Genomic DNA, 22,205 nt, shown 5'->3' with positions numbered 1-22,205 from the left:
GTATTTTGATTTAGGGAGGGAGAGAGAGAGAGAGAGAGAGAGAGAGAGATGGATAATTTGTATTAGATCATTGTACAAAGAAAATATCAGCATCTCTTCCACCTTGATTGGTACTACTGAAGAAAAGTAGCATGAGTTGTGGTTACTGAAAGTTACAAGTAAAGCATCTGCAATGTTTGGTTGTCAGGAATGCAGAAAACTGAATTTTACAGATTGATAAACAAACAGTTCAGAGTGGTTATTTAAATAAATGATAAACGCAGCAAATGAATGCTGAAAAATGTCATAAGGAAAATTTTTCAGTCAGAGGAGATCCAAAAGGGAAGATTCTAGGTTGAGCATTTTCTCAACAGGATATCAGATCAGAGCTAACCACCTACACACACACACGTATCACTCTTGTTACAAGGATTTCTGTGAAGTGCAATTTCTTCAACTAAGGTAAACAGCAGCTGCCAAGATGACATACCAGATTCAGTGAGTAATAATAGGTTGTGCTTTGTATAATTGTAATGTGATTATTTTTTAAGTGTTTTGTTATTTATCTTGTGGAAATTTTCTGATTTACAGTGTTCCTGTTATCTTTTCATGGCATATGTCATAAATGGTGATGCCAAATAGTTAATAACACAGCAGGGACATGCATTGTGTGAGATTAACAAACATATGAACATCATGTGTGGTTTCAACAATACTTTCTGCATACCACTATGCTCAAATGTTCTCTAAACGTGATCTGGAAAAAAAAGTGGGAGCATGATTATTTATGATGATTTACTATCAAAAATCTAGGTGTGTAGTTAACATTTCCTCCAACTATGTATAGGTGATGTGCTTCACAGTATAAATACATCATTAGAAGTAAATAAATAAATAAATGGAACTAATATTTCATTGGATGTCTAACCAGAATCATCAGCTGATAAACTACAACTAGGGTAAAACAAATATTGGAGGATTTTGGAGGTTTTGCTTTATTGGGAACACAGGCTACATCCAATCTAATATCGTTGGCGATGTGGTTTGGAAGTTGGCGAATTCCGCGTTCAATTTGGATCATTAATTCCTCGGCCGGTAATTTCTTAGGAGCAATGGCGAAGTTGTGACCACGTGACAGAGCGTGGAGTGCTTCTGGCTTTAAGGTAGCTGACGAAAGGTTAACAACAGTGTTGGTTTGTAGTTTAGGTTTGGACGCCGAGTACACAGAGAAAATGTGCCATTACGTCCCATAGTGGATGGCATTGATTCCCCCACTTACAAACTAGCCAAGCATTTAGCCAAAGCGCTCTCACACTATAATGGCAATACACCATCACACATAAAAATCTCAGCCCACTTCAAAGCCAGTATAGAAAACCTTACACTCCAACATAATGACATAATGGTCAGTTTTGATGTCTCCTCCCTATTCACGAATGTCCCCCTCAAAGAAACCTTAGAGCTAATCCAAGCTAAATTTCCTCCCGATATCTCAGCCCTATTTCAGTTTACAATGAACTCAGGCTATTTCGTTTGGCAGCAAAAATTCTACAAACAGATAGAGGGGACAGCCATGGGCTCACCACTTTCCCCACCCTTGGCCAACTTCTTCATGGAGACGTTTGAAGAGAAAGCGTTAAACTCAGCCCACAAAAACCTACCATATGGCTTCGCTACGTTGATGATGTCTTCGCTATTTGGCCACGTGGCCCGGATTCACTCCTCTCCTTCCTAACACACTTAAACAACCAACAACCTAGAATCAAATTCACCCTGGAAAAAGAAGAAAACAATAACCTCCCCTTCCTAGACACACTAGTCACCCGCCAACCTGATGGTACCTTGATTTTCTCAGTTTATAGAAAACCCACCCATACAGGCAGATACATTCACCAACAATCCCACCACCACCCCCTCACAACAATATGGAGTTATTAAAACATTATTCAACAGGGCAAAAATAATCTGTTCTAATGATCAAGCCCTAACCACTGAACTAAATCACATCCGTGACACTTTCTCAGCCAACGGCTACCCCCTCCAAAAAATACTTAACCCAGTTATCCACAACCCACCACCCCCTCCCCTTCACAATAAAGATTATTCTAAATCCATCACCATTCCTTACATCCGAGGCACCTCGGAAAAAATCAAGAAAATCTTAAAAAAACATGACTTGACCACTTGTTACAGACCACATAGAAAACTGGCATCCCTTATCCGCTCCACCAAAGACCAACCACTTCCCCTAGACCTACCTGGTGTATACCAGGTCCCTTGCAGCTGTAAACTGTCCTACTTTGGCCAAACAGGCAGGACAGCAAATATCAGAATCTCAGAACACAAGGATTACATCCGATTTCACCAGTACAGCCACTCTGGGCTTGCAGACCACGCTCTGGATACTCGCCACAGAATAAGATGGAAGAAAGCCACAATAATACACCGCAGCAAGTTCAAGTATAAAAGACTATTCATGGAATCAGCCTCGGCCCTTAGGAACATGCCAAAACTCAACAAATTTGGATGCATGAGACTGCCCCAAATTTGGGAAACGTTTATCAGAAGAACTTCAGCCCAAAGGCCAAGAACTACCAATATAGCCCGCCAGGGGGCACCATCAGGACTTTAGGAAAACGCTAGCTTCCTAGCTTTAGTCTCATTTGCTGTTATTAGTACTTGTGTGCACGTGTCTTAGTAGTAAGTTCCCAAGAAGATGGCAATGTGACATTCGCCGAAATATCGGAAAGTATAAATTAAAGTTTATTTAATCTATATTTCTAGTATATGCTGTGAATTCCTTAAATATTAGTTATCATGTTTAACCAGCGTATAAGCCTCTCAACAAGAATAAGCTTATTTCTTAAAATAAACTTCATTTTTTATTTGGCACCAAGAGGATGCTTTGATGAGACGCTAGTCCTTTTTACATTCTAAATTGTTTCCACAACATCTAAGTGATATTGTAGAAACAATTTATTTAACTAAGCTTATTACATATTTATCTTACTACAGTTACAATATATGAACTGAAAATGCATGTTGAAATTTAAGAAAATATGTTAGCAATGCATTAATAAATAAATTATTTATTTTGTTATTCTGGTGTTTATACTACATATTGTGTGAGATTAACAAACATATGAACATAATGTGTGGTTTCAACAATACTTTCTGCATACCACTACGCTCAGATGTTCTCTAAACGTGATCTGCATATAACTGTTAAGCACCAACACATAAGCCATTACATTTAAAAGCATTAAATAATTACTTATTACAATTAAACTGAATAAATAGGTTAATACATATTTTGACCTATCTATTGATAGAACTTCTAGGACAATTATAATAATACCAATGACAACATCTGAAATTAAAAATTCTGCCTACCAAACATTTAAGTTTCAATGTTTGGAGTAATATAATGAGAAATTCCTTAAATGTCAATCTTATACATTTAAAAAGAGACTAACTGGTGAATGCCTGACTAGGTTAATCAAATGTCACCCTCTAGCTCATTAATTACTTTTGCTATCAGACTTATTATTCCAAGCTTGTTCAGAGAATATATCTGCAAATAACTATGATTCAAAATGGCATTCAAATTGTAAATCTGTAAAATGTGTACAAAGCAGGTATACACTCAACTCTCAAAAGCAAATAAAACAATAATGAATTCACTGTAACAGCATATGATACGTTGTAACAGCAGTATCATATATTTGAAGATGAACTCTAGGAACACTGAATTTTTTTCATTTCTGAGTTTGTTTATACAACCAATCAATTCGAAAAATACCAAAAATCATATTTTACTACTTTAGATATGTTATGTCCTCACTCCCACTGAAGAGAAGAGTATACTTTTGTATTATGAGTTTTACATATATCAATATATCCCAGTAAATCCAATAAGTCAGTAAAAAAAAGAGATAAATTATTGTATACTACTTTATATAAAGTTAAAATAAACCAGATGGCATGAAATAATGCATCAGTTTACAAGGTTGCAAAAATAAATAAATAAAAATATATTAAAAAAATAATGGGAAACCTTACTTTTTTCCATCAGAACCTAGAAAGGCAAGCTTTTTTGGTTTTGTTTTTGTAGGTAAAATAGAAACATTATTGTGGACAGATTCTACTGTTATAACATTAGAGGACCTTGTACTAATTCCAGGCATAGGAATAACTGTTGATTTTAAGGATGCCAGCAATGGACTAATTTGATCCATACATAAATGAGACCTAGCTTGCTGTTGAACCTTTTGCTGGAATACCTGATGAAGCTATATACATATATATATAAGAAAAAAAAAAAAAGAAAAAAAAGATAAATTGCAGATCCGAATGCTACCTAAAAACACATAAGAACATGTAAAAAATCACTGAGAAACGTCCTATATTAATCAATCTAAGTTCACTCCACAAAGTAAATTTCATTACTGATTTCAAATCAGAAGTATAATCGAGTTAACAAAAAACAACTCATTTATATCTCTTTATACTTACCAGATGATAAATCAGCTAGTAAGTATGACGGGAATAACTGACAACTTGCATTAACAAAACAATACTAAGCACAATGAGTTAAAATTAAGGAAAATGGTAAGATAAATGCAAAAACAATCTTATAAATGTGGAAGAAGGATAAAATAAGCATATTTACCAATAGTTCCATGGAAATAAATTAGGTTAGGATCAAGCTGCCATTGCAGAAGAATAAACTTCCTAACCAGCCAGAACATATATGTCCAGCAGAACCTGAATACGATTCAAACCCCCAGCTGAAAGACCATGGATAAGAATTGCAATTTGGCTGTGATGTCCATTACAAAGTGCGATAATCCTTCACAACGAGGAGAACACTTAACCAGATTACCTCACATACGTAGCTATGTTCAGTTACTCACAGCAAGAAACATAGTCGCTTGCTGTTTGCTCGGCAACTGGAATCTAAGTTATATTAGAACTAAAGTTATGTTTATTTTTTCTCTTTCATTGTATAATTATAATTTGTAATGCCAGTGCAAAATAAGGGATCCTTTCATACTTTCTTCACTTAATATTATATCACTTTGGAAAATCAATGTCATTACCATTTTTTTTTTGCTAATTATCTTAGTTGCCAATACATTTTATTCTCCCAGAACTTGATTCAAGAAAATTATTTTTGCCAAACAACCTTTATAAATTCATGAAAATCTAAATCTTCAAATAAATACAGCCTCGATATGTTTCATGTTAAGTTTTCTATATTTTTTATTCATAATCTTAGTTTGAAGGTAACGTCACAGATTGCACGAAGGGTTGCACTTTCACAATTTTTCTTTATAGAGAATCATATCATGTAAGGCATAGTCTTTATAATGTAATTTATAGTTCTTTGCAATTCAACTTCCTTAGATTCCCCTAATCACTCACTACAAACTGAAATAAATTGCAATTATGAAGTCAGCTGTTATATTCATATTTTCTGCTAATTTTGATATTATGTGGCAGTTATGAAGTAGCAATACTGTCCCTACAGCTTATCATTCGAAACAGGCATCAAAATAAAATTTTATTTCCAAAATTTTCATAAGGGTCCTTAAGGATCAAAGATGTATAACTGAGAGGACACCTCCATATTGCCTTTAAAGGAATGTGGAGAACCAACCAGGGTTTCTGACCTAATATCCAATCCTCACCTTCTCGTGGTGCAACCTGTTAGGTATCTACCTAGATACTGAACGAACGAGGGTGGGCTGGCAATTTGGGATTTAGCTGACAAATTGTATTCTTATTGGCTTAAAGTAAAATATATCATAAAATGATGATATAACATGACAGAATTTCATGCCTGGTTAAACAAGATTCCAGTTGTTTTTGTCAGGGAACCAGGGCAAACAGCAAAAAGTCAGCTGGCACAAATCCTAAAACACACCCCCAACAACATCCCCAGAGTTCAAGATTGGTATTATAAACATAAGAAGCATGAATGGCAAAGAAATGGAGCTAGCTGAGGAATTAGATAAGTATCAGAATGCCATAATTGGGGTGACTGAAACAAAAAAGACAAAAACTGGTGAGATCTTTCTGAGCAATAACTATAAAATGTTATATTCAGGCAATAACAATCAAGGAAAAGAAGGAGTAGCCATAATACTCAACACCAAATACAAGACTAATCTTCTTGAATGGCAGGCAATATCAAGTGGAGTGATGTGGGCCAATATCAGAATGGGGAACTAGACAACGAGACTTATTTATGCCTATGGTCCTACAGAAGGTTCTACTGAGGTAGAAGGGGAGGAATTTTTTGAGGCTTTAGAGAAAGCAGCTCACACAATGAAAAGGGAAAAGTTGGTCCTAGTTGGGGATCTAAATAACAGAGTAGGAAATGAATGTCAGACATACATGCTATGTCCAAAAAGCAACCGATCTTCTTGAGAATAGAAGAAACTAGTGGCATCACCTGTTGTATCTTATTGTTGTCGAAAGCGGCAACCTTCATTAGTGTTGTGTCAACTGTTTATGACATTTGTTTGATTAGAAGCCGAGTTATAGTGTGTTTTGACGAACGGTCGGAAAATGAGTTTCAAACAGAGAGCTGTGATTGACTTTTGTGTTAAACTTGGTAAAGGTTTTATCGAAACGCATCAAATGCTTCAAAAAGCATACGGGGATGAATGCTTACCCCGTACTCAAGTTTACGAGTGGTTTAAGTGATTTCAAAGTGGTTGCGAGACGCTTGAGGAAAAAGAAAGGCAGCACTGTGCAAAACCTGGTCTGAGCGAAGTTAAGATTCCGAAAAGTGTGCATGATTTCATCTAAGAAAACCTGAAATCGCCTGTGAGATTGATTGAAGATGAATTGGGGATTCCAAAATCAACTGTGCACAACAGTTTCGGCCTTCGTAAATTGAATTTGCAATTTGTTCCCCACAAGTTGACCGAACACCAAAAAAACGTATTGAAATGAACACTGCAAGGAACTCATTAAAACCACTTGTAAGGGCTTAAACCTCCTTGAAACGATCGTTACTGGTGACAGGTGTGTATGTTTTATGTATGTTTTGAGTATGAGCACGAAACAAAGTGCCAGAGTGCTGAGGGGAGACCACCAGAAGAGGGGCATCCGTAAAAAAGTCGTTTGGAGAAGTTCAAAAGTAAAGACAATGCTGATTTGTTTTTACAATTCCAAGGGCATTATCCACAAAGAATTCATTCCACCTGACCAAATGGTCAATGGTGAGTTTTATCTCGAAGTTTTGAAGCCAATGATAGCGAGAATTCATCGCATACAGCATGAATATCGTGATGCAGACAGCTGGTCACTTTTGCACGATAATGCACCATCTCATTGTTCGAACATTGTGAGAGAGAGCTTTTGGGCAAAAACCAGGTTTTTGTGTTGGATCACTCACCATATTCACCTGATTTAGCACCCTGTGACTTCTTTCTTTTCCCCCAACTTCATTTGCTGATGAAAGGAAAGCTATATGACACCACTGAAAACTTTCAAGCGACAGTAACCATGGCCCTCAACAGTATCCCAAAAACCGATATAAAAAACTCATTTAACGAATTAAATGACTGTGCCAAGCACTGTATCAAAGCTGAGGGAAAGTATATTGATTGAAATAAAATATCTGAATAATTATAATTGGCCTGTGTTTTATTTTCCATCAAAAGTTCAGTTTCTTTTTGGACAGAGGGTGTACAAAAATACTTCAAGAATATTGAGAGAAAAGAACAAAGCTAAGGAATATTAGCAACTATGTCTAAGACACAATTCATTTCTGAGATGGCAAGTAGTATCAACACTAGCATCGGTTTCGAAGTACTGATACTTTACCGTTTAGTGACTATCACCCATCTTCTGCACAAAGACATGTCTATACCACATGCAAAATCGCTACCTTTGTAGCCAGAAAATTTCACTTATCGACATCAGCAGAATAAGAGCTACTTGAAAGGCGAAGGCTCTAATTTTTCTGCATCTCCATAATTTTTTTTTTTTTTTACATACTCCATACAAACAAAATTCATGTATAAGTACTGTTGCACATTATGCCATTCAAAAGCAGGTCGAAATATACGCAGTATGTTCCCCAGAAGAAAACAAAAGTATAGGATAAAAAAAAAAAAAAAGTTCTGAAGATGCAGAAAATTAGAGTCTTTGCCTTTGAAGTAGCTCTTATTCTACTGATGTTGATGAGGGAAATTTTCTAGCTGTGAAGATAGCCATTTTGCATGTAGTTTAAACATGCTTTTATGCAGAAGATGGGTAATTTTCACTATGTGTATACAGCATGTCTCAGTTTCCATTCATAGGTAACTCGGGTACTGAAGATTTTGACACAGCAACATTTTAGGCTTCTTCTGTCTGTTTCCAAATAATGATTTTCTTTCCTTCATAGTGGAACAGACTTACTTTTATGCTTGCCAAAAACATCAGCAAATTGAGTACAGTCTGCATTCTCGCAGTACACTATGAAGCCCAATAGATATCCAAATACCACTTACGTTTAAAATGCTCTTGAATGCACAAGGTATCTTGAAATAAGCCCACTCTCAAAATGTATTTCTATATGTATGGTATATAGAATGGATTCTGAACACGTCGATGTTTCTTGATGTTATGAGTGAAAAAACAATTCAGGTTCATTCTGAAATATTTGCATTCTCAGAATAATGAGGAATATGATCAGGCAACACATCTTTTGCCCAGTCCTCAACAAAATTTATGATTTTCTGATGAAAACGCATCAGAAATTTAGATCACTATATTCCTGAGTGAGAAAGAGACATGAATATCAATGAAAGCCTTATGTCATTCAAAAGCAGATTGAAATGTAAGCAGTATATTCCTCAAAAGAGAGCAACTCAAATATTCCCCAAAAGTATGGGGTAAATTTATGCTTTTCGAAGCACAAAGTGGATAACTTTGGGATTTCAAACCTTATAGGAGAAAGCAGACTGTACTCGAACATGATAAATACAGGGTGTTTCAAAAAGAATGTCCCGATTTGAAAATTGTATATTTCTGCAACCACGAACCACAAATGAATGTGACGTACCATGTGAACAGCTTTGGCCCAGTGTTTGATATGACGACTGCTAGATGCCACTACTAGTGCCCAAATAGCATAGTTAATAAGAAGATGGTGTCTAGTCAACAGAAGGTGTTTTATGTTCTCGAATTTAGCAAGACTGAGTCCGTGATTACGGTGCAGCGTGCGTTTAGACGACGTTATGGAATTGATCCCCCACTGGACAAAAACATTCGTCGTTGGTAGCGACAATTTCAAGAAACAGGGTGTTTATGTAAGGGAAAGAGTTCTGGATGACCACACACCTTAGAGGGGAATGTGCAACAAATTCAAGAAGCTTTTCAGTGAGTACCATGCAAGTCCACTCATCATGCTAGCCGAGATCTCACCATCCCTCATGTGACTGTTTGGCATGTGTTACGACGATGTTTGCTTATGAAGCCATATAGACTGCAACTGGTGCAAGCTTTTCATGTAGGTGACAAAAAAAAAAAAAAAAAAAAAAAAAAAAAAAAAAAAAAAAAAAAGAACAGATTTTTGTGCTAATCTGTTAGAGGACATTGAGGACGACACCTTCCTACAAAGGTTGATTTTTAATGAAGAAGCAACCTTTCATCTAAGCAATAAAGTTTTGCACCATAATGTTCGCATATGGGGACTTGAGAATCCACATGAAATTATATAACATGAACATGATTCACCAAAACTTAATGTTTTTTGCACGGTTTCTGTTAGAAAGGTTTAACCACATTACCGGCCATTATGGATTAAATATGCATCCTCAAACGCTTCGTATCCATCATATATTTCAATGTAATATCAATGGTATTACAATTTTAATATGCACTTCGCATCCATGATAACCTTGACGTCTATAGATGTCTTGGCCGGTAGCGTGGTTAAGGCACTTTCTTTTTTGAGGAAAACACTGTTACGGGAAACTCCTATCTTGAAATGCTGCAGGACTGGCTACTTCCGCAGCTGAATGAAGAATCTGAAGATTACATTTTTCACTAAGACGGAGCACCGCCACATTGGAACCTCCAAGTTCGTTGGTTTCTAAACGAAACATTGCCTCAGCATTGGATTGGACACACGGAACCCCACGACTTGGCACTACACTCTTGGCCTCTAAGATCTCCAGACATCACACCTTGTGATTTCTTTTTATGGGGATATGTAAAAGACTGTGTTTATGTTCCTCCATTACCCACTGACTTGGATGAGCTCAAAACCAGAATCACGGCTGCAGTAAATTCTGTGACAGAAGACACTCTCAGACGCGTTTAGGATGAATTCAGCTATCGGCTTGATGTTTCCCGTGCAGCAGGTGGAGGGTACATTGAACATTTGTAATTGTGGTGAGTGAAACTTTAGGCCTTACTTCATACTTAGTAATTTATTTTGTAACTGTACCACATTTTCATTATTAAATATAATTATTTGAAATCAGATTGTTCTTTTTGAAACACCCTGTATTTGGATCTTCCCTTGTCGATGCTGTAGTAATGGAATTACTAGACCCCTTGTTGGGGAAAGTTAATGAGTTACAATGGATAACTATTATGTGTGTCCTGAAGTCGGTGATTTGCATTTACAGCACCATATACAGATTGTTATTGTACTTAAATACAAAAGGGCTATACATCCTCCACATCTGGCATAAGGAATTAGATTTTATTGTTGCAATATTAGAATATTAGATTTTATTATTTGGAACTATTTCCTCCTGTACAAGAAAAGATACGTCTTCCATAACATATCTAGATTATAGAGTTGAAATCCATTGCAAAATGTTTATGGTCCTCCTTTAGCAAGCAGGAAAACAGGAAATACTTCCAGACTTCTGTAGTTGAAGCCTGGAACTGCTAACACTATTTCTTGGAAATTTTATCATCCTCAAAAAAAAAAAAAAAAAAAAAAAAAAAAACTGCATGCAAATGTCATATCTGCTTAAAAAAAAAATATAAATGGGACAATAATCTGGTGTTTTGAATGTAAATCTGCTTTGTGCATTCATCTTTATTTTAGGGTGTTCCATACTGTTCGAGATATATACATTTTGAACAGTATGAAAACAAAAATGTTCCCTTTCAGGGTTATCAAAACAGTCCTTTTCTGGATTATGAATATGGAAAGAGCGATGCCCAAGTGTACTAATTCCAGTTCCTCTTGAAGAGGAATTTGTTTAAGTTGTTTTTGTAACATACAGAATAATATATGGTTCCTCTCTAAGTGGCTGATAATACCTTTTTTGAGGGAATAAAAATACGGAAGGTCATCAGGACACATGCTCTCTAGGTGCAAACACTTTTCTTTTTTTTTATGTCCACAACCACCAAATTTGGGAAATCTATAACACATTAATGCTATATGTAATTAACATCAGAGATAAGACTAAGCATGCACCCCAAAGCATCCAATAAACTGGGTGATGATGGCCTTGCACTATGCTATTTACAGAGCCAAATTCATCTACACATCTAAATATTTTCATAAGCTTTATGAAATATTGCCAATATTGAAGAATTTGCAGCCACTTGGTAAAAAGAAGCGACCCCTCTCCAGTTATCTACCCAAGCTTAGTTGTCTCAATCAGGAAAATGATTGAGTAGACTAAGGCTGTGACTTTGTTTTGATCGGAATTATGGTAGAAACAAATATGAGACAAGTATATTGAGTGTTTATTTTCCAGTGCTTTGCCTGTTTGCTGAAAAACGAAACTTCCTGGTAGTGAAAAACCATCATCTCCGTATGAGACTGTTTAACTTATTTTCAGTTGAAAAGCCCTGATGAAGGTTCTCATAGTACTACACAGATTTTAAACTCAGGTTTTCTAACCAAAGAGAACTGCTGCACTCTCCTCACATCTGCTTTAGAGGCATATACTATGGACGGCATATCTCATATCTGGGAAATGGATGTTCACTAGCAAATTTGTTTGTTTTGCATGGGGAAGAGCCCTAATTTCTAAAAAGGAATGACACTGAGATCATTTTTCTGTTGTTTCTGAAATCTCATACTCACAGTTTTATATCGTCTCTAATCCTTTGTTCTTCTGATGCAGTTTCCAGGATTACCTGCGAGCACAATGACATCACTTTGGCTCCCTCTGTTCATGGGGACATATTTCTACATTTACATCACCTTGCAAACTTTTGTTTTTACTTCGTCATCACTATAATCCATGTTAATCCCTTACTTTCCATTTTACATATACTTCAATATACATTAATTTATGCATTTTAACAGTACAGATATAACATTCATTTTAATACATTATAATTTCTAATTTTTATATGTTCGGAAACTTCTTTGAAATCGATCTTGGAAATTTAATTTAAAAATTTATCATGAGAGATTTTACATGTCCACGTTTGGTTTGGATCACCTCCTGAATCCTTTAAGAGAGGCTTTCCACCAATGTGCAGCAGACAGGTGAAATTTGTCTCCATTCCTCCATCAAAGCAGCACTGAGTTCAGCAACAGATCAAGGGCATGCTACTCTGGACTTTTAGTTAAGGATATTTAGATGTTTTCCGTTGGATTTATACTGGTAAGAAAAGTCCTGCATTTTACTGAGTGAAATAGAAAAATCATTAAGAAAAATTATGATGAACTCAGTAAACTGAAAAGGCAATCAAGGAAAAGAAGAAAGAATATCAAAAAATTTCTAGCATGTAAATTAACATATGAAATGAGAAAATACAGAAAAAAGTATAAGAAAGCAAAATAATTTCCAAAATTAAATAAATCTCATGAATATGGCAAAATGTTCTGGAGGATATTGAAAACACTTAGGAATGGGGGAAAAATTACTAAAAAAACATACAAGTGACAGAACAGTCAAAGAAATATTCAAGAGGATTGTTGTCAGGAGTACATATCAATAAATAAGGAAGAAAAAGCTATTATAAACCAGAAATGTGGAAAGGAAATAGGAGTAAATGATATCTGACCAGAAGTGCGCAAATATGGAGGTATAACCACTAGACCAACCAGGCTGGTTGCTGGCCTGGGTGGTCGAGTGGTTAGCGTATCTGCTCTCCAGTCAAAAGGCTGCAGGTTCGAATCCCACCATGGGCTTGGATGTTTGTGATTGTCTGCTAAAATACTAGTGGTGGTAGGCAGTAGATGGTGTTGGTGTAGATGACGTGGTTTGCTGTAGTTGCTGGATTGAGTGCTGGAGACGGAGAGATCTAATGTAGGTGCCCTCACCCGGTGAGTCTTTGGACTCCCAGGTGGTGTCAGGTAATAATAAAAGTTTTACAATTGCTGCACTGAATAAGTCAAAAAGCATGGTCAGAAGGGTGAATTCAAAATAATTGGAGTATTCACAATAAAATTTTAGTGGAGTGAAACAGCACTAACAAACAATTAAAAGTAGTATTTAATGCTTCCACTATTTCGCCTCAGTTACAGGGACATTGTCAAGGAGTACACAATGAGAATTGTAACACACAAAGGAAGCACAAAACTAACTAACTAAAGAACGTGGATGAAAGACTTGAGTCCTAACTAGGTGGAGCTCATTCTATGGACATCTGTTCGCAGACTAGGATGTACACTGGAATCCCAAAGTGTTAGTGTTTCCCATATTTTTGAAAATATTATGCAACTATATTTATTAAAATTAAGCTGATTTTTAAGAGCAGCAGCAAATTCTAAAATTAGTCTTTTGTTTTTAAATTTACTGTGATGGAGCATGATGGTCTTTTTCCAACAAATTCTGTGCATTGTATTCAAAGCATAGTCTACCAGGCAAGAGTGACCATAGTCATGACTGCAGATGTATTTTTTATGTTCTTCCATTCGAAAGGTAGCTGATCTTCCTGTCTGTCCATAATAGACCAACTTGCATGAACAAGTAACTCTATATACACCTGGAACTGAGAGCTGAGGGAATTTACCTTTAGTGGCACGAATAAGGGTGGCTAGTTTTAAGTGGGTTTTGAAAGTGGTGCAAAGATTGTATTTCTTTAAGCTTCTGTATATTTTTTCTGATGTTCCTCAGCCATACCGTCCAACTACTGCCCCCATCTCGCTCACCTCAATCCTGTCCAAAGTAATGGAAAAAATCATCAATTCCCAACTCCTACACTACCTTGAAGCAGGGGCATGCCAGTAGTGTCCAGTGCCTGTGTGCAAAACTTTAGTTGGGGCCCATATGCCCAATAGCACGCCAGTAGTGTTCGGCACCTGTGTGCAAAACTTTAGTTGGCACCCCTATCCCCCCCCCAAATAAAAAAATCACTTTAAAAAACCTTTTTTTAAAGTATTTCTTCCTCTTTGGTGCATTTACCATCCTGGTGCCTGTGTGCGTCGCACACACTGCACATATGGCCGGGTCTGCTCACATATGTCACCCACCTTTGGACAAATGCCATGAAGAAGTTTGTCAAATCACAAGCGGTTGCACTTGATATCTCCAAGGCGATTGACCGGAATTGGCACAAGGGCTTACTAAGCAAGGTTCCATCGTTTGGTCTATCTCAAGACCTCTGTAGTCGGATTGCCAGCTTTCTGTCTGGATGCACACTATGTGTGGTGGTGGATGGTTCCTTATCCTCTCACCATTCAACTAATGCCAGGGTTCCACAAGGTTCTGTCCTCTCACCAACCCTCTTCCTACTGTATATCAATGACCTACTTCAGCTTACCTCCAGCACAATACACAGTGTTGCAGACGACAGCACATTGCACTCCTCCCTTTCTTAAGATAAACCTTACTCCACACAACTCACCTCATCTTCAACCTACAGAACATCAACCACCACTGCCCTCAATTCTGATTTCCAAGCCATCCTCCAATGGGGTTCAGATAACCTAGTCAGTTTCAATGCTAATAAGACGCAGTACTATCTTATTTCTCATAAAAAAGAACCAATTTCTCCCATTATTATTTTTGACACCCAAATTTCCAGACAATTTGAGATTTCCCCTCTTGGAATTATCCTGACATCAAGCCTCTCCTGGCATAAACACATAACCATTGCTCCTCAGCTTCTAAAAAACTAGGATTTCTCTTTCGCTCAAGATGTTACTTCACCCCTGAACAGCTGTTAACCTTATACAAATCAAAAATCCACCCAACCATCGAGTACTGCTCTCATGTATGGGGTAGGGCTCCCAAAAGCTCCCTCAAAATGCTCAACTCAATACAGAGGAGAGCAATCAGACTTATTAATGACCTATTTCTTACCAACTGACTCCCCACCACTTTTGCACAGATGATCAGTCTCCAAACTATGTGTATTCCACAATTATTTCCATGGAAAATGTTCATCTGAAATAGCATCAATAATTCCCCTACTTAAGCTCGTTGGAACATGTGCAGCTGCTGCTCAACATTCCTTCACAGTGCACCTGAAACTCACAGGACAAGTTTCTTCTCCTAATCCTTCATCCCCACAACTGCTGTGCTGTTATACAGTCTTACTCCTGTTGTGTTCCCCAGGGAATATGATATACAGTTGTTGGTATCAAATGTGAACAAGTACCTTCTTTTCCAACTCACCACCCATACACGATACTAATGTACTATAAGATGATCAACCAACCTCTCATCTGTGGGCTAAACATTAAAAAAATATATATATATCAAAGAGAAGTCCATGGACTAGCATGTCATTCTGACCCCCAAGAATGACAAGGCTGCCTTCGTTAATGATAAACCTTTATGACACTCTACTTAACCCATTCAAAGGGGTAGAAATGGAGTACAGGTCTGTGGACTCGGTGGTGCAAATGGATGATGCCATCTACTACCATGTGAAGTTCCCCAACACCCTTAACCCTATTGACTTCCCAGCCCACCTTCTCCTCAAAGTGAGGACTCCAGTGATGTTGCTGTAGAACCTCAACCTGCCCAAACTCTGTAATAGCACATGGTTGCGAGTGAAGGCCCTCCAGAGGAATGTAATCGAAGCCACATTGCTCACCAGTTGTGCTGGGCGGGTGGGTGGGGGCAGTGTTCATACCACTCATACCATCAGAGTATCCCTTCAATCTTTAAGTTCAAGAGGCAGTAGTTCCCCCCCCTCAAGATCTGCTTTGCTATGACCATCAACAAGCCCCAGGGACAGTCGATGAAGGTGATAGGGATTGACTTAAGGGTGGACTGCTTTTCACATGGGCAGTTCAACGTAGCCTGCTCTGGTGATCCAAGCTGCTGAGGGGAGAGCCACCAATGTGGTCTACGAAGAGATCCTTAAGTAGAGAAAAAAAGGTTGTGGGTAAATTTTGCATTATTTTTTTACTACAATCTTCTCTTTTATATCGTTTTTCTGCATCAACACACCTCGCTTTATTCAAACTATATATACTTTTTCTTTATTAGTTTTCATTTACTTTTGAGAACACCTTTGAAGAACAAGTACTATGCTTTATATCACCAAACCAATTCAAAATAACAATGTATAAAACAAAAAATGTTATATACCCAGAAGTAATACAATTTGATTGTTTTTAAATAACACAATCTATAAATTTGTAATTCTATGTACTAATGTCTAAAAATATAATGCGGGGTATCAAATTAAAGGGAATTTCAACCTGAACATGAATGTGGTGTTGGTCATGTTATTCGATGAAAACCATGAATTTTAATAATTACAGGGTGTTGATGACATAGGGTAGTTGTGCTAAATTTAAATTGTTCATTGCAATCAAAGGAAAGTTTATTGGCGTCAAAATGGATTTTAAATATTTAAATAGTTAAAATACCATAGTGAAGCAAGGGTATCAAGCTTGTTTAAGTATAATCTTTAGTGAAAATGGAAAGTTAAATATGGAAACAGATAAGAGAATACCCAAGAATGGTATATAAGATTACATTGAATCCAGTTTTACAAATATCTAAGAGTTCAAAATTACTATCAAATATGGTAATCATATATTAGACAAGTCAGATGAAAATTAGAAGAAAAGAGATGTCATAACCATTCTTTAGCAGGATGAAATCAGAAGTGATATATAAAAGTCAAATTACATAGTGTGTGTGTGGGGGGGGGGGACTCCTTTGTTAAGTAATCTCTTCTGCATCTATCGCCATTGCATCATTTGCATTCAATAGAGTTATTCTTTCATTTACTTGTGGCATAATGATAGAATTCTTAACTTGCAGAGCCAGTTTCTTTTCATACTTAGACTTGATTTCTGTTCTGTACAACAGCTGTGACTTTTCTGGCCTGCTGCTTATAATTTTCATAACGGACATCATCCGTTTCTTCCGAATCTCTTGCTAATAAGATCACACATCCATTTGACTCCTATCCATTTATTCTTTGAACTATCAGGACACATTCTGATACTGCATCATTTAAGTATTTTTTTAAATGCTTCCCAGGCATTGTCGATATTCTTCCCATCCAGCAACTAATCTACCAGGTCTTTAACAATACCCTACTATGTAAATTGATCTTGTTAGATTCCACCTCACACCAGATGGCTTCTAATACACTGCCACATGAAATACTATTACTAGCACTACAATCATAGTTCTGAACTCTTACTGGATTCAAGATCCAGTAAGTGTTGTCATCCTATATCATTAGCCTCATGCCCATGAGGCTAATGATATAGGAAGACATACTCTTTCTCACAACAAATGTGAGAAATCTTGAAACATAACAAAGATCTGTACCTAATTTTTCTATATTTGGAAAAAAAAAGCACATGATAAGTTGTTAGCAGAAGTCATTTTTCAAAATGTCATAGATTAAAAAACTGTGAGGAAAACACAGTGGATTACAGGAATGATGGAGAACACTGACATGTAGAAGCAAGGATATTATGATTGCACTGTACGGGGCTTTGAACAGGCTGAATATGGATTACTGTGCACAGATTTGGTCACCTGTTTTTCAAAAGGATGATGAGTTGTTAGAGAAGGTTCAGAGATGACTGAATAAGTCAGTTTCTGGTCTCAGGGATGTGGAGTATGAGAACAGATTTAGAGAATGCAAACTGCACAGTCTACTAGAGAGAATGAACAAAGAGAGAAGGCATGACTGAAACATGTAAATTGGTAAGGTATAATTACTTGATTAATGTGGATAAAGTTTTTCACTGAATGGAGATTTCTTCTGTATCTGCCCACTCTCTCTCTCTCACGTGCGCACATGCGCACGCACGCACACGCACACACACACACACACAACTACTATACTTTCACATTCATTCTTTCTTCCACTTGCAACATAATGGCAGAATTCTTTTGGGAATGGCTTTAGCATGCTTAGCTAGTTTTTTCCTTCCAGATGATCTTTTTCTTAAAAATTGCTTTACTTAATAATACTGTACATCCATTGAACTACCTCCATGTTTATTCTTCAAACTCTAGGGACAGATTCCTATTTTGCATTGTATGTATTTTTTGTAACACTTCTCATTTGCTGCTGATATTGTTCCCATCTAGTAACTGATACGATGTGACTGATTCTAGTATTCTCCTCAGTTGGTCATAATTTCCAGCTCTGAAGTTCAGCATGTAAGATTTTTCTGAGCGGAATATCCATACCCTTAGTCACTTCTCAGGTATGTTCATGATGATCACTGTTTCCAACAAATGGAGGTAGAACAGTCACATCTTTAACTGAATCCACCATCCCCCAATAACACTAATCATGACACTCTTTGACCTTGAAGCTCTTTATGTTCCATGCTCCTTAAGGAGGTTGGATTGCAACAACTCAAACATTTCGGCTTAATTCTACAAACAAGACCCAATCATGCTTGAATAATTAAAGTCACACATGTTGATTAATCATTTAATACTATTAGGTTTACTTAGTGAGCTGATCTGCTTAGTCGCAGAACTCCAAAATGTACTTGCTCTTGTTAGACTCCACCTCAAACCACAGTAGTGAACTTCAAACTCACTAATACTGCAATCACAGCTTTCTACCATCCATTCATTGGACATATCAGATGCCATATGTTGATTCAGATGCCTGGTGATGTGCCACACCAGTCCTTAGTAGGTGGTCCTGTTATATGCTTTTCTGGAAGCTTCAACTCTCTGATGCTCAGTCACCCCCCCCCCCCCACACCACACCACCCACCTATTGCATTGAGGATCTACTCCTTCCTCTTTTCCCAGGAACTTCACCTTCTATTGCTGTTTTGAGAAGTCCTCCTTCTATTCTTTCAATGTGTTCAAAGTATTACAACCTTCTTCTATCAAGATCTTTAAAAAGCCTTAAAATTCTACCAATCCTTTCTAGCACCCACCCATCTATCTGTCTTTCAAACTTTTTATCCTAACTGGACTTAAATCACTTGATATCATTAGCATCACACACCATCCTCCCCCATCTTGTCTGTTGTAAAAATGGCCATCAGTTAAGTATTAGTAAATGTAAAGTAATGGGAGATATCCAGTAGCATATGATAATAAAGGGATTATGCTAGAAGAAACTGATCAGTTAGGGATCATGGAGCGTTAGTAGATAGGAAGTTAAAGTTCAGGGTTCATGTAGCAAAGATTGCAAACACAACACAGAAGATAATTGAAATGCTCAAAAATTTCGTAGTTGATATTTCATAGACTGCAGACACTGGCAAACAAGAGAAAGAGGAGTGATTTAATTAAGACTTAGAAACTTCTGAAAGGGTCATACAGGATTTCTGTTGATGAAATTTTTCATTTTATTGGGGGGGGGGGGGGGGTTGAAAGGATGAGTAGGCATCCTTGCAAGCTGAGAAGAAATGCCACCAAGAGGGGGGGGGGGGGAAGATCTAGATTAAGGTCGCCAAACTTCTTTGACCGTCGACCCCTTCAAGAGTTCCTTGATTTTTTATCAACCCCCACCATTTTACTCTTACGTAATTATAATAGGACAAGCAAAAAAGACGCTTATATGAGTTTTTAGATTATTTTATAGTTGTGTTTATTGTATGTATAATATAGTATATATTATTATAATGGCTTAACACCAAAGAGATACGTTTTTGTTTATGACTTCCTTCTTAACATTACATAATTGATAGGAGGGATAAATATTATATAAAATATAAAATTTAATTTAGATAAAAAGTAACAATAATACAATCTTCCTTATATATATGAAAATAAGACTTTTATTAACTTAGTATACAATTTACTAACATTGTCGATGTGAAGGGTGTGCTTCGGTGCCGGACGAGAACCACTGACATCCGTTTATTGGTAAATACGTCATTTTGGCCTCCGTAACTATTTTCATGACCTTGCTTCATCTTACAGGTCCTATTCATGTTATTGTTCCCACGATTCACTCTTAATTGCATTGTCATTCAGGATGGAGGTAATCCAAGTTAACTGAATTAAATATTACCCGTACAATGATGTCTTATATTTTTCTATCGACCCCTAAAGTTATATCGACCACTTTGGTGACCACCGATCTAGATTTTTCTCTCATAGAGTGGTATGTGATTAGAATGAACTGCAATGAATGTTATGTGTGCAAGCAGTGAGAATGAATTGAAGAAAAGGATGACAGCTTATCGCATTTTCCTGACTCTCCTCTATGCAGTGCCGGATTTACGTATAAGCTAAAAAACTACAACTTAGGGACACACCATCTGTCGGGGCCTCAAATAAAAAAACAAAAAAGACCAGTTGATGTAATTTAAAACAGTAGGGGGGCCTCTGGGTTTTGTATAGCTTAGGGTCTCAGCAAGTCTAAATCTGGCCCTGCCTCTATGGTTTGGAAACAACGTTCTTTAAAAGTGGTTTTAAGTTTGGGAAACAGGGAAAAGTCTATTTGGGGTAAGTCTGAAGAATAGGGTGGATGGGGCACAATGGATGTCTGATGTTTTGGCATATAACAGCGAATGTGGAGTGGTGCAACATCCAAGTCTGGTTTTCCCACAATTCAGGCCTCTTCCTATACACAGCATCCCTCAAACACACTGAAACTTCCTGGTATAACTCTTTGTTTACCATCTGATCACATGGTACAATCCATAATAGACAATGCCTTTCCAATCAAAAAACACTACCAACATCACCTTGCTCTTTGACCGACTCACCTGTGCTTTTTTTTTTTTTTTATGGTAGAGCAGACCCTTTTCCCACCCACTGCAACAATTGCCTCTTGGGTTCTATATCATTGCCATAGCCATGTCTCATCTCCTGTTATGATGTTCTTAATGAAAGCTCTTTCATTATCAATTTGTCTAATCTGAAGAACAGCTTGTACACGTGCTCACTTCAGTAGATGTAACTCGACAACTAATGCTCATAGTAGAATGGGGCAAATGGCAATTTGTTGTCAAAACTTGCTGCTAGGTGTGCTCAGTAGCTGTAGCATGCTCTCTGTGTTGGTTGGCATGCTATTTAAGAGAGTTCGATCTTTTTTTGAACATGCCTTGTATATATAAAATACTTGAACAATTATAGGTATTATTTCTGGGAAAATTTCCATGTTACACTCAAATAATACTCAGCCAATTATTAACTTATCTGAGTACATCCTAACCTTCATTAGCCAAACATGTTCAGGTAAATGCATAAATACACACAACATTCTGAACAATGATAAATATTTTAAAATATCATCCTCTTTTATAACTGCATAACAGTTGTCAACTTTGTTAATCCTTACTGTTTTGTCAACTAATTTGTACATTTACACCTGAAAAAATAAAATACTGTGCAATTAGGATGAGACATGTTGCCAATTAAAATAAATATTATCTTGTTCTGGTGTTCTGCCTTACAAACTTTAGTCCTACATCTATACACACACACACACACACACACACTGACCATGAACCAGCCAGACAATTTTATATCTAATGTTCATATCAACAGTTCATATCTAATGCTTAACTTATACAGGCATCCTTACAAATGTTTATTAAGTTCGAACTTGGTGAGCATACAATTATTCTAACATCATTTTTATTGGTAACAGAACTGGATTCTTAACATTTCTCCAATCAGAATCTAAATTTTCTGGAGTTTTGAATTTCAAGATACCAGATACCAACTGAAGACCAAATCCCCCTTATATAAATCAATTCTTTCAAATTCACTCCATACATGACAGTAAAACTCACAACCATTCTTTCTACACAACCTCCACACCAAATGATATCCCATTCAGTGTGGAGTAATTCTGTGCTATGACATGCTATGGTAATATACTGATGATTTTCACTTCCTCACTCTTCACACGTCTTCCAACTTATCTTT

The 22,205-nt window shown here is 36.9% G+C and overlaps 1 protein-coding gene across 1 annotated transcript in view; it reads right to left on the bottom strand.

Annotated features, from left to right (window-relative positions):
- The window catches only part of nonC (serine/threonine-protein kinase Smg1), a 1,124,353-nt gene that overhangs the window by 524,749 nt on the left and 577,399 nt on the right, over positions 1-22,205 (bottom strand). Inside the window, exon 39 of the mRNA XM_090398044.1 lies at positions 4,042-4,271. Within this exon, the coding sequence (XP_090254170.1) occupies positions 4,042-4,271 (230 nt within the window). The remainder of the gene's footprint in view (positions 1-4,041; positions 4,272-22,205) is intronic.

Source organism: Typopeltis vanoorti, chromosome 9, assembly GCF_054136105.1.
Source record: "Typopeltis vanoorti isolate ZY-2024b chromosome 9, IOZ_Tvanoo_1.0, whole genome shotgun sequence".
Taxonomy (NCBI): Eukaryota; Metazoa; Arthropoda; class Arachnida; order Uropygi; family Thelyphonidae; genus Typopeltis; species Typopeltis vanoorti.
This window is presented reverse-complemented; position numbering and strand designations above follow the sequence as displayed.